The sequence below is a fragment of the Alligator sinensis genome, unplaced genomic scaffold, assembly GCF_000455745.1.
Source record: "Alligator sinensis unplaced genomic scaffold, ASM45574v1 scaffold1766_1, whole genome shotgun sequence".
NCBI lineage: Eukaryota > Metazoa > Chordata > Crocodylia > Alligatoridae > Alligator > Alligator sinensis.
Window position 1 is genome coordinate 42,453 of NW_005843737.1, and position 13,686 is coordinate 56,138.

At 45.0% G+C, this 13,686-nt stretch overlaps 1 protein-coding gene across 1 annotated transcript in view; it reads right to left on the reverse strand.

The window, feature by feature from the left end:
* LOC112548914 (synapsin-2-like) overlaps positions 1-5,683 on the reverse strand; it is a 14,770-nt gene extending 9,087 nt beyond the window's left edge. Inside the window, exons 1-2 of the mRNA XM_025195691.1 lie at positions 5,583-5,683; positions 1,455-1,515 (exon numbers count right to left, since the gene is read on the reverse strand). Coding sequence (XP_025051476.1) covers positions 1,455-1,515; positions 5,583-5,609 — 88 coding nt within the window. The 5' untranslated portion in view covers positions 5,610-5,683. The remainder of the gene's footprint in view (positions 1-1,454; positions 1,516-5,582) is intronic.
* Between the last annotated feature and the right edge of the window lie 8,003 nt (positions 5,684-13,686).

Genomic DNA, 13,686 nt, shown 5'->3' on the forward strand with positions numbered 1-13,686 from the left:
GTAGAACATAATTTTGTTTTAAAGGAAAACAATATTGTTTGTATTAAGGTAGTTACCACTATTTGCCTTTGTATAGATTCTAAATGACAAAATAAAGGTTGGTTTACAACTAAGTTTTACAGTATGTTAGAATAGTGCAGCTTGTGTTCCTAGGCTAGAATTCTCATAACAGTTTAACTGCCTGCCTGAATATTGCATGTGATATCAAGAAGTGAATTGAATATATGGGAGTCAAAAGCAGTTATGGCTATCGAAAGTCTGGCAGTAGTCAGACATGTTGGGTCTTTTTTTGCATGTTGAGTTATGAGTAAAGATTTTATAAGCCCTATCATGTGATTCATCCTGGAATAGAATATTTTAATGCATATCCTGACATTTCGGGGCTAGAATACTAGTGCTGTGATGACACTTGTATGTTTTTGTCTTTTATTAATGAGCCAGATCCTTAAGCTAGCTGAACCGACATAACCTACAGCAGCTGAGGCCTTGATACTTAGAAAACGAGATTTTATAAGGGGCTTAAACATTTTAAAACACTTTCTATTACACTTTGAGATAGGTTTAACTTTTTTGGTAGGTAAAAATGTTGGGAGAAATATTTGCCTTTGTTTTTATAGAAATTGTACATGGCTAATTCAGAATGGCAATAAAGAAACATTAAATATGCTGTTTCTGAAGATATTGCACATAAATGGACCATTTACATAGCTTTCTAGATAATAAGTTAATGCAGAATTACTAAAAATATGAATACCAGTATGTAAAATATAGGATATTTAAATGTTTCTGGGAAAACCGTCTTGTATCTTATGGAGTCACAGAAACACTAGAGTTCTACTACTCTTATCTATAAGTAAAACTCAAATATTAACAAACTTTATAAAATTATAAAAAAAAAGCGCCTCATTCAACAAATACTAAATTAGATCTTTTAAAATATCTGGATCAGCTGTCTATGTTAGTCATGCACACACACACACACACACACACACAAATAAAAATTACGAATATCACACACACACACACACGGAGTTAAGCAAAAGTATTTAAATCTGAATCTTATTTGTGTTTTACCTCACAATATATAATACTTAAAAAATACTGTCTAACCATCCATAATATACAGTCTCACTGGACTCTGTAGAGGCACAATTTTTTTTACACTGTTGACAACAGCCCTGAAATCACAAGTTATACAGAGAAACGTAGGTAAGCATTACAAGCACGGACATGAACAGGTAAACAACCAGACAGTATAGTTGACACTGCATAGAAAAAAACACAGTCCAGGTCAGCACTGAAACAATGCAAAAACTGCACAAAAACTGGTATGTTTGCTTTTAAGGTTGTTTTTTGGCTTTAACCCCTGCTTTTATTCTCAATTATCTAAGTAGCCTGGACTTGTTTTGGTCCTACTGCAACGCCATTACAGTCGAGAATGTACTGTAAACAACCTTGAGGTGGTGGTCGCTGAGGTGGGAGTTTGTTTGGCTCTGGCTCCTTAAGTGGTCCACTCTGGAAGATAAATACAAAAACAGAAGAGAGTGAAAATTAGAGTGGCATAGTTACTATAACAAGTCTGCTTGTATTTCCATTTGTTTGCAGCTTACCACGCTCCCTTAGAAGTTTATTTAGGTAACATGTAAAAGTCTAGTGTAGAAACTGCTTGCTTCTGTGTGTGTATCATGGCATACAAGAGCTCAGCTTCGGGACATTTTCAAAAAATGGTTTTCCTTTTCAGCATGTAGCCATTATGATCTATCTAATATGGGCAGTGTCTCCTTACTTCTAAAGGATGAGGGCTCTCCAGTATCTCATTTCTGCTGCTTTCTCTATGATTCTGTGAAGGAAGCCATTGGCATGGATTGAGGGGTGGAGGGGGGAAGGGAAGGGGGTTGCCTTCTTTTGTAACTGGGGGTGCTGAGCTTCTTCCTTGGATCTCTCAAGTATATTTTAACCACATTTACTGTGACAGGGTATTAGCAGTGCCCTTGTTGCCCTGCTTTACCTGTGGCAGGGTTAGGGGTTCTTGGTGTTTTCACGGCAAACTTCTTTGTACTTGTGTGACAAGGTTGCTTGTGTAGTTTTTGGAATATCTAAGACACATACAGGATGGGTTGGATAGGGGTGATCCTGACTTGAACAAAGGGTTGGACTAGGTGTCCTCCTGAGGTCCCTTCTGGACCTACTTTTCTATGGTTCTACAATTCCTTTCAGGTCTTTCTCTTCTGATTTCTGTTATCTTGAACAACATTTCTGTGTCACTGACTGTCCCCTTTTCAATGTATAAAATAAAACATTTGAGTTTCTGCTTGCAGCTCAGGGAAAATTGGAAACACAGCAAAGCAGAATCTGTGGGTGCTAGTTTCACTTTGATTCTCAGGCTGAACATGGAAAAGGAAATGAATTACTCTGGCTTAGCTGTTTTGCTGAGCAAAATTAAAGGAGGAAGCAAAACCACAGATAAAGAATGAAAATTATTTAAATTACTTCATTCTACCCTGTGTGACGTGTTATTAGAATCATGTCCTACTTAACTGTTCAAAATAGATTATTTTCAATGTATATTTCTTTGGAGGAAGCAATAGGCCTGAACCAAAACTTTCTGGCAGCATTAAGACCCAGACCTCAGCTTTGTCTTAGGCTCATCATTATTATTTTTTAAGTATAATATATGAAATTATTGGACAAAGTAGCTTGTGTTTTTTTTATAAAAAATCCAGAAATTGAATTTCCATTTGTCAAGAAGGAGAAAACCCAGAATCTATTAAATGGTGAATATAAAATGAATAAATATGTGGGGGTTTTTTTTGGGGGGGGGAGGGAGTTCTTGAAAAACTCACTGTTTTTAGACAGATTTGTGCTTGATCTTAGCACTGAAGAAATAAATCTTATGCCTAATGATTAAAGTTCCTATGCAGGAATCTAGAAATTGTAATTTTTGTGTGTTGCAAGGCAACAGCATTCTAGCCTAAGCAGCTGTGCGGAATTTTTTTATGTCTACTTTAGCTGCATAAATAAAAGACAACGTGACAGGTCCAACACTTAATTGTTTTGGATTACTAACTCCAAGAGAACAAGAAAGGGGGTAAAAAAAATCATACATATGTATAAAAGGAATGTGGTAAAATCTGGTTGTCATAAGAGGGGCTGAGCAATTACATAGTTTGCTAAGAACATCAATACAAAGACAGGGATAAGTAAAGGGAAAGACACTTTCACAAAGGACATGATTACCATACCTGGGAAGGTCATTTAAAAACCTCTAGACTGGGAGTGAACTATTTAAAAGGTCAATCATCTTGGTTCTACAAATGAGGCTGTGGCCTAGAAATTGTTCTTATAGCTAAATTAGACAATATTATAACTCTGGGAATAGACCAGTCACTTTTTGGACACTGGGCAAACCAAGACAGGGAACTGGAAGCCTTTAAGGTTCCGCTTGGGGTCATTTCCTTCATGTTATTCCAGTGAAACACTGTATTTGGCACTTTCCTCCAAATAAATTCATGGCCTTGGGTGCTCCAGGCTGAAGAAGCTGAAACTTTCTGTAACATTAGGGAGTTGCTGTTGCTTGTGCCCTCCCCACATGCAAAACTCCAAAGAAAGTAGCAGTCCTGGGGGAACTAGGTATAATAATGCCATAGCAAAGACATTTCCCCATTCCATGCCCTCTTGGCTGGAGTGTGTGTGATGTATATCCCCTGTGCTTGCACAGACCTGCTGCAGAACACACACTGCGTGGGCAAGAACCTTCAGTAACTTCTGGAGGATGGAATCAAATGAGCATGTGACTCTTCTTTGAGAGCTAACACTATACTCATTTGTTTTATAATAGTAGTGACTGCTAGAACTACCCTGAGGGGTTTTGTGGCCTTACTTTTACATTTTCTTTTTTTATGTAGGCCTTTTGGCTAAAATCAAGTGTGACATCTGAACTCCCTGGGATTTGCACATAGGATGCTTGCCTGGATACAAGGAGTACCTGAATTCCCTGGCCTGTGGGTTTGGGAGGGAGGATATTAGCCTGAATGTAGTTTTAGAGAGAATCAGTGATTCAGACATAGACACAGCTTTAAATGTTTTTTTCTACATACCTCGAGGTACCAGCATGGCTCATGAACTCTGCAATGCTGGGGCAAATGGAGCATCCCACAGGAGTGCGGGGGGCTCCCCAGCGTGCTCAGCAGCAGACCCAAAAGTGGACCAGAAGCACTTCCAGTCCACTTCTGGGTCCGCTGGGGAGTGCGTAGGGGGCCCCCCTGCACACTCCCCTGACTTGGCGATCGGCCACAGGGGACCCCAGTACCCCCCAGACCCAGAAGGCACCAGTTGCCAAGCCAGAGGGAGGTATGGGGGGCCCCCCCAAGTGCTCCTTGGCGGACCCAGAAGTGGACTGGAAGTGCTTCTGGTCCACTTTTGGGTCTGCTGCTGAGCACGCTGGGGAGCCCCCCGCACTCCTGTGGGATGCTCCATTTGCCCCAGCATTGCAGAATTCATGAGCCGCCTGCTACCTTGAGGTTTGTAGAAAAACATTTAAAGCTGTGTCTATGTCTGAAGCACTGAATCTTTATGAATCAATTTGGAGGGTTCTGATTTGATTTGGAGAGATTAAAGGGTCCTCTGATTAGATTCAGATTCGGAGATTCAGTCACCAAATCGGGCCAAATCTTCACCAAGTCGAATCCGAGATGAAAGCTTCACACAGCCCTACTGTAGCCATTTAGTACTTGGTTATGCAAGTACTAAGTGACTACACAGTAACAACTGTGAAGTCAGTGTCTTGTATAGATGCAGCCTGTATGTATTTGTTTTTGTTCTTTTTTTAAAGTTGAAATAAAGGATTGTGTGAAGAACAATCAAGTCTTGTTTACAGGACCTAAAAATGGAAGCTGATTCTTTAACATGGTTATGAATTTAAAACAGTCTCTAAAGGTCCTTTGACTGTTCTATACCTTGAGGCTAAAATAAGTTTGCTACTTGTCCATGTGCTGGCAAGGTCTTGGGCTTTATTACAGATCCCATTAATCTCTCTTCCCAGGACAACACCTTTTTACATGGAATGCTATTATCCTAAATGAAGCATTCCAACACACCTGGTAGCATTTTACCTTCACTTTACTCCAATACATTCCCTGTCTAAACTGTTTGGAAGCTTTAAAACCTTTGCATGCTTTCCTACTGAAGATGCAGTTAGCTATCTCTAGTTGCTGATTGCAGCTATCTTGATTTTACCACCCACACATCTTCTGTTCACCAAATATCACCTGGTGCTTCCAGGAACCTTCCAATCACATGTCTATGCTACTTTTGCTAATTAGCCAACCCACCCCAAAAACCTAACTAACATTATAATCTTAAACTAAGAGATTTTACTTGTTCGATTATTCATTGGTCTACAGTAATTGGTTCACTTTCAGGAGTCTGCTTCTCAGACAGTAACCTTGATGTTAAAAACAGGCTGGGAACCAAGTCTTCTCATTCCCCACTTGCTTGATTTATGAGCCAAAACTTCTAATGAAATCTGGACTTTTCTTAAAACAGCAGTTGTTGGCAAATTGACTATAGACCATTATTCTCACCTCTCTTAGTTGGTGTGCTAATGCCATTTTGTCAGTTCTTGTGGGCAATGTAATCCCTCTCAAAAGAGATGCGCAGGTTCTAGGTCTGTGCGGAAGATCTATCCTCCTAATATTTCCATAATTGTCCAGCCTAGAAGCTAAACCTCTTTCCAGTGAAAGCCTTCTGTAGTCAGGTGAGTGCTATAAAGCAGGCTACAGTGATTTCCCAACTATGTGTATAACAAGAGGTACTTTGCTTGCATAAGTATCTGGGAAAAAAAAACAACCCTTGAGCTAGTATAATTACAACCAGAGTATTTCTTCTGTGGCTAGATAATACCCTCCTTGCTTGGAATCAGTGCAGTAGTATCACATAGACTTTAAGTAAAGACTGTCTATACATTTCTGTGGAAGAAGAAATAATAAAGTGGGCTTTATCAAAATTTAGGAAGGACAGGGATAAAAAAAAGATTAGTTGCTCTCCAAAGCCTCCAAAAACTCCGTGGACTTGGTCATACAGTAAAAGCTGTGCTATCTGGCACTTTACTATCCAGAATGCTCTATTAACCGGCATGCTGATCAATGCAGCAGAAGTGAAACTGGAAGTCCTACCATGGCACTTCCAGTTTTGCTGAATCCTACTTTGCCAACTTTGGACCACGGCCTGAGGCAAAGCAGCCTGTGCGGGGCCCCGCTTCCTGTCCCCTGGCACACTGATGCCAAGGAGTGAAAGCCCTGGTGCACCGGATGCAGTGGGAGTGATGGTGGCCCAAACAGGCAAAGACACCTCTCAGATAACTGGCACATTTGATTAACCTGCACTCCCCATTTCCCATGGATGCTGGATAACACAACTTTCACTGTATTAACACTTGTTCTATCTATATATGCATAATATAGAGACAGTGCGTTTTTATATATGATTGAGTTTTAGATAGTTTGGATAATGCTGAAGTGGGTGGCTGTTGAGAGCAGTAATTTGGCGGGGATACAGCTGTTGGGCAATAGAGATGCTATACTGTGTACCTGTGAAAATTGGTTTTGATTTAGCTCAGTTGGAAAGTTTTGAAAACTGTAGTAAGAACATGTGCAGTGAAGTTTTTTTAAAACAATGAGGGAAGCTTTTTTGTAACTTGTTCAACGTTCTAGAAGGAAACTACGTCTTACAGTTCAGGAAGTATAGGTATAAAATGAGAACTGACAGAAGTTAAACAGCATTAGAGTTTGCAAAGATGATTAAAATTAAATAACAAAGGTTCTATTGTCATAAAGAACTAAGCAAGTTGTGTGAACACAATGAAGGGAGGATAGGATAGAGAATAGAAATAACCTAGCTATGGCCTAAATGCTTAATTAATGCTTTGCTTCACTTTTTCATGGCTATAGCATTGAACATGTAGGCAAACACAGAATGGCTACCCTGTCTTCAAAATAGGATGGCTAGAGGGACTGAAGGTATGGAAATGGAATGGAAATGACTACATCTAAGTTGGAAGCAAAACCAAACTAGCTTAATATACTCAAAATGGGGTGACTGGATAACATCACAGGAGGAACTGGCACATAAAATTATGAGAGGGAGAAAAGGGGCAGGGCAGCCTGCACATGTGGACCCTGGCAACTCAGAAGTTTGACAGCCCTGTTTTAGACAAAGGAAATCTCATCTATCTAGACTTCAGTAAGCCATCTGATACAGCATCAACATTACTAATTAAACTGGAGAAGATAAGGATTAGTAGAAGAATTGTAAAGTGGGTAAGGACCAAGATGAAGGAGAGACAACAAGGGGAAGTGTTAGTCTGGAGACATTGATGTTCCCCAATGAATGGCCTTGGGAAAGACCTTGTTTAATATATTTTTATTAATGAGTTTGGCACAAACAGTGGGAGTGTACTGGTGAAATTTGCTGATGAGACACATGGTTGGGAGGCATTATCGATACAAAGGATCAGGGATATCATGTAGGAAGAATTGGATGGTTTGAAGATTGAAGTAACAGAAATTAAATTAAGTGTATTACTCTATAGGTGCATGCAAGTGAAAGTTAAATAGTTTGCTCCCACAGTCTACACTATTTTGAAAGTCAGAATGAAAGTCAATGTGCGCTCCTGCCCTCCAGGAAATAAATGTAGATAGAAAAAAGATCCTTGGTACAGCATTTAAGGCTGCCTTGCATTCTAGTTCTAATTTGATTTATAGGTGACTTCTTAGAGTAAGATAACACAGCCCTGAAGAGAACTAGTTCCAGGAAACTGATAAGCAGTCTTACATGCTGGCACAGGCCTTACTTCAGAATCAGATTCTGATTATGAGAGATACAGTGACTGGTGAGACAGATTCTAATGTTAATGCAAACAATAAAAATCATTATATTTATTTTTTCCTCCTTCCTGGAGAGACTTCTCCAAGTTAATATTGCCAAGATGAATTCATGAATTGGAAAAAGCATAGATTAGCTATTGTTGCTAAACCAGTTTGCCCAGTTACCTGTGTAAAACGTCTCAGTGTTTTCCACACAATGTGTGCATGGAAAAAATTCTTACAGGAAAGGAAAACAGTCATGGACTTCTTGTGCTTAGGCCACTCTGCAGCAGCACAAATTACAAAGGGATTTATTTCCAAGACTTCAGAGGAGTAGCCCAAATTGAATTTTATAAATGTGCTCCCTTATTTAATAACTCCTTAACAAGTGATAATTTTTTAGTGTGGCCTTAAAAAAGCATGCTAATATGACTTGCTTCTTTTTAACCAGGGAACCCTAAATATAAACATTATAAAAAGCAGGATTCCCCCACTGTGAAAGAAATGCATTAAATGGTTAGAAAATAGTAGTTAAGAAGTGTAGTGTCTGCTAGAGCTGGATTATTCCTTTCCATTGTTCACCAGGAACTCTGTCAGAATGGTGCTGTCTTATTTTATTGAACCTATTGCTTAAAGAGACCAGATTCCTAGTCCAGTATAAGAAAGGGGAATATTAAGACTGTAGTTGTAAAGCAGGCTTGCAGGCAAGTCACTCTAAGTCAAAGAAGTATTCCCTGGAGACAGTGAAGGAATGCAGGCTATGTAGTGGAAGAGAGCTCCCCCGTGTGTGATAAAGGGTAAAAACAGATGTTGCATTTGTCCCAGGAGAAATCCCTTTGTTCTCAGCTCATGCATATCCAGCTATTTTCCTGCTTCAAGTCCCTCTGAAGTATGCTAGATAAAATGTACTAACACTTTAGCCTAAGATATGCCATTGTATGTCTGTCCAGTTATTGTGGTTCATTCTAGGGACAAGCCTGTCAGGCTGCATTCTCTCGCTGGCCACCTACTAGGGAAGCAGCAGCAATGAAGGTTGGAAAGGTAACAGTGTAAGCAATTGTGCCACTCCTGTTTTGATCTGGGTCAAATCCTGGGATAAGCAGTCCCAGTTACATGAGACATCTGTTTACAAAGGAATACAGAAGCTGAGACTAACACATGAAGAGACATTTTAATTACACACATGTATAAGTGTATGTATGTCACAAAAAATACAGTTTATGAAAGTGAACTAAAGACTGGGTAGGAAAAGACTAGCATGTAGATTTCATCAGGAATTTTCTTATGAATTTTTTCATTGGAAAATAGTGATGCATGAAAATTAAAATTTCTCACATAAGTGTATGTACCAGTTTGGACAGGGATAGAATTAGTCAAGATGAGGGAGATGCACCTGATAGCCTGATTCAGACCAGGGACTTGGAGCTCAATCTCCCACATTTCAGATGACTGCCCTGGAGACTTAACTATCAACTGTTTTGGAAAGGACCAGGCACTCATTTTTCACTTTAAATGGTCTCTTTGTTGTGTCCTGATGTAGAACAGGAACATTTTTTGATGCTGCAAAACTTTTGCAGGGCAAGGTAATCATTTTCCACTTAGCTCCACTAATAGGGATAGAGAAGCATCTATTGTAGTATATTCAACATCCTTTAAGGATAAAGTCCATTTGTTCTTTTCTTGAGAACAACCACCTATAAAATTTCAGGATTTTCAAAGACAATGCTTGCTTCCGCAGACTGAGATGAAGAGAAAGGAGATGATCCTCTAGAATGTGGCTGACAAGGATAATACACCAGTTTGTACTGAGGGATGGAGGACAGAAAGGAAAAAAAGATACTTACTGGGCATGTCTACACATTCAATTACTGCTATATGGGTTTACTCCACACTAAGTTACTGTGCAGTAAACCCGCCCTGGGCAGGTGTCCACATGTGCAGCCATTTAAGAGCAGATTTGCTGCTTATGACAGTAGCTTGCCCCTGGCCACCTCCAGTCCTGCACTGCTCCGCTGCAGCAGCCAGGGGGAGCTGGAGGCTCTGGTCACAGCTGCCTGTGGCCAGGAATCCTCTTTAAAAGCCAGGAGCAGGTCTGAAGCATGCTGCAGCTTGCTGGCACAGCCCTCTGTGACTCTTGTCACCAGAGCCTGGGCCCACTGCATGATGGCTGTTTCATCCCTAGGCCCCAGGAGTGACAACCTGCACCCTGGGCTCCTGCATGCCACCCTGCTTACTGCGCTTTACTGCCGTGGCAAACACTACCTGTTCCAAGTCAGTTTCAGTGCTGCCTGATCCCCTGCATGGCACGGCCCCAGGGCCAGGCTCACCACGGCATCTGAGGCCTCCTGTGACTGCGCTGCTGCTGCCCAGACTAGTGCCATCCATGAACTCCTGGGGCTCCAGCCCCGCCATCTGTGGGCCCATTGGGTCAGCCAGGACTGGTGGCTGAATGTTGTCCACCACACCTGGGATGACAAGCAGTGGCTGGAGTCCTTTCACATGACCTGAGCCACCTCCCAGCAACTCCTTGATCAGCTCCTGGAGCAACAGGTGACCACCATGTGGCTGCCTCTCCCTGCGGAGACTCAGCTGGCCATCACCCTGCTCAAGCTGACAATGCCTGCCACCCTGTGCTACATCAGCTATTTCTTCAGCATAGGCAGGGTGACCACTGGGGAGGCTGTCCTAGAGGCCTGCGGCACCCTCCAGAATGTGCTGGTGCATACCATGCTCCAGTTGCATGACCCCCTGGAGGTGGTGGTGGGGTTCCATGCCCTGGGCTTCCCCCAGTGCATCAGGGCCCTGGATGGGACCCACATCCCCATCACCTGCCTGCCCTGGGGTGACTGCCCCTACTACAGCTGGTGGTGCTTTCACTCCATCATGTTGCAAGCCATCAGTGACCACCACAGCACCTTCACCAATGCGAGTGGTGGCTAGGCATGCAGTGTCCATGATACCTGCAGCTTCCTTAATTCTGCCCTGCCAGCCCTGGAGAATGGGTGCTTTGTGCCACAGGTGCTAGACCTCTAGCTGGGCGAGGTGGCAGTTCCACCTCTCCTTATCAGAGACCCTGCCTACCCTCTCCTCCCCTGGCTCATGTAGCCCTAAACCAGTCAGCTGGACCCCTAGCAGACACACTTCAACAGGTGCCTGGGCCAGACCCGCACACTGGTGGAGCATGTCTTTGGCTGCCTGAAGGTACACTGGTGCATCTTCACTGCCTGCCTTGAGGTTGTGGAGGCCAACATCCCACAGGTCATTGTTGCAGACTGTGTGCTGCATAACATCTGCGAGGCCTAGGGGGAACTCTTCTGTGAGGCCTGGGCAAAGGAGGTGCAGTGGGCAGAGGATGTCTGGCACTGGGAGCGCCAGCTGTGTTGGCAGCAACTGCGATGGGTCCCACCTCCAGGGCCCTGGGCGAGCCACACACCAAGCAGTTGGGGACTGGGCACCGAGTGAAAGAGAGGCTGGTGGACTACCTGCTGCTGCACTCCTTGCTGTAGGCCACCTGGATGACCAGCCATGGACCCAAACTGCACCACGCACCCCCAGCACCACGCTCAGTACAGACAGTTTTGTGGAAAGCACTTTATTTCCCTCTACAAACAGACTACATCCCCACTTCTTCCCCAACAATAGAGTCCCTTCTCTGTCCCTCAACAGACCCCACCCTGCAATCCCTCCCATACCACAGAGCCCCCACCCGAACCACAGAGCTCCACCACTAATCACCCCACCCACCACCAATAAAGCATTGTTTTCCCCATGCAGACTATGTATAGTGTACTTTGTGTGCCCTCTTGGGGTGGGGGACAGTAGGGTGGGGTCTCCTAGGAGGCAGAGCCCGGGGACAAACACCCAGCACCCCAGCCTATAGCCACACCATTATGAGTCTGCATGCCATGGCGAGGCTGGCGGGTGGGGGGCTCACCTGGGGTTGAGGGCAGCTGCTGCTCTGCCAGTGTGGGCAGCTTCCTCTTCAGCAGCCAGTGTCCAGGACAAGCAGGGCTAGAGTGTGGTCTTGACCCTGCTGCAGGCAGCTCTGTCTCCATTCCCACATGGAACCAGGATGAGCAGTATGGCTGGTCTGGGGGGGCTGGGTGCTGGGGGACCCAGGGTGGGGTCTGGGGCATGGGCTTCTGTCTGAAGGACACAGCACTGGACCTCTGCCCTGGCCCATGAGGAGGCCTATTACTGGTTAGGGGGTGGCTGCCAGGGGGCAGGCAGGGCTAGGGTCAAGGGCTGAACAACAGGTAGCACAAATGTGACTGCCTGGGCAAAGGTGACTGCCAGGGCCAGGATCATATCTAGCAACCAGAAGTCATTCTCTGTGGCCTGCACTGCCCTTCCCTGCCCTGCCCAGAACTGTGCTCTGCTTCTGCAGGGCCTCCACCCACTCATGTTCCAGGACCAGGAGCTCAGCCCAGAACTCCCAGTCTGCCCAGTCCCATGCTTCCTCGCACCGGTCCCATACCTCCTTGTATTGGTCCTGTTCCTCCTCATGGGACAAGTCATCCACCTGCCACCTGTCCTGGCAGGCCAGGTCCTCCACCCACCAGGCATGTGCATCTGTGAGACTGTTCTCCAATGCCATCACCAGCTACTCCAGGAGCAGGATCCAGTCTTGGGTCCTCTTCTGGTAAAGCCAGCATATCCTCCTCAAGCAGAACCAGCCACTGAACAGTCTTCCATTCCAGCTTGATCCCCAGGGGCAGGAGGGCCACTGAGTGCTGGCTATAAGTAGCCCCATTCCCAGGCTAGGAAAGGCCATGCTCTTGGCAGGACCTGCTGCCACAGCTCCAGACCCCATTTCCCACCCCCACCCCCATGGGCCCATGAGTTTTCTGTGAAGTTGCCCATCTCATGGCACCCAGGCTCGAGGGAAGTGGGGCTCCCAGACAACTGGGATGAGCAGATGCCCATGTCCCAACCCTCCCCACCATGGTCCTCTCTGGGGAGGCACTCCAAGGCCAGTCCCCTGCCTTCACACTGATGCTGCACCCTGAGCATGCCCCTGCTGTGCGTGCCATGGGCACTACATGAGGAGCTGTTTGTGTGGATCAAGGAGTGCCCATCCCACTATGCCATGTTGCTGCTGATTGCCACGGGGTGAACCTGTGCACCTAGCATGGGACCCTGAGCTTGATGGTGCAGAAGCAAGACTGGGATGCCCTGCAACTTTTGACGCCATCTGGAGGTCTATCTGTGGCCTCATCACATGTCCCTGCCCCCCACAGCTCAGGAAGACATTGCTGCCTGCATCGATGCATTCCTCGGTGTGTGAGACACTCATGCCCACCTACCTGTGGGAGCAGGGGGGAACCCCAGAGGCAAGGGTAGTATGACCCAGCCAGGCTGGGAATGGGAGGAGAGACAGGGGCTGGGGTCAGGGGCAGGGGATGAGGTAGGGAAGGCTCTCCCCCAATGCAGGGCTTACCACATGGCTCTCATAGTTTCATATTTTCATAGTAGGTAGGGTTGGAAGGGACCTGAGCAGATCATCAAGTCTGACTCCCTGCCATGGCCAGGAAAGAATGCTGGGGTCAAACGACCCTGGCTAGGTGATTGTCTAGCCTCTTTTTGAAGACCCCAAGGGTAGGAGCGAGGACCACTTCCCTTGGAAGTTGGTTCCAGATCCTAGGCACCCTGACTGTGAAGTAGTGCCTCCTGATATCTAGCCTGAATCTACCCTCAGTCAATTTATGTGGCCACCAGATCCTCTCTCAGCCTTCTCTTGTGAAGGCTGAACAGGTTCTTGTCCTGTAGTCTTCGCTCGTAGGGCCTGCCTTCTTGCCCCCTGATCATGTGAGTGGCCCTCCTC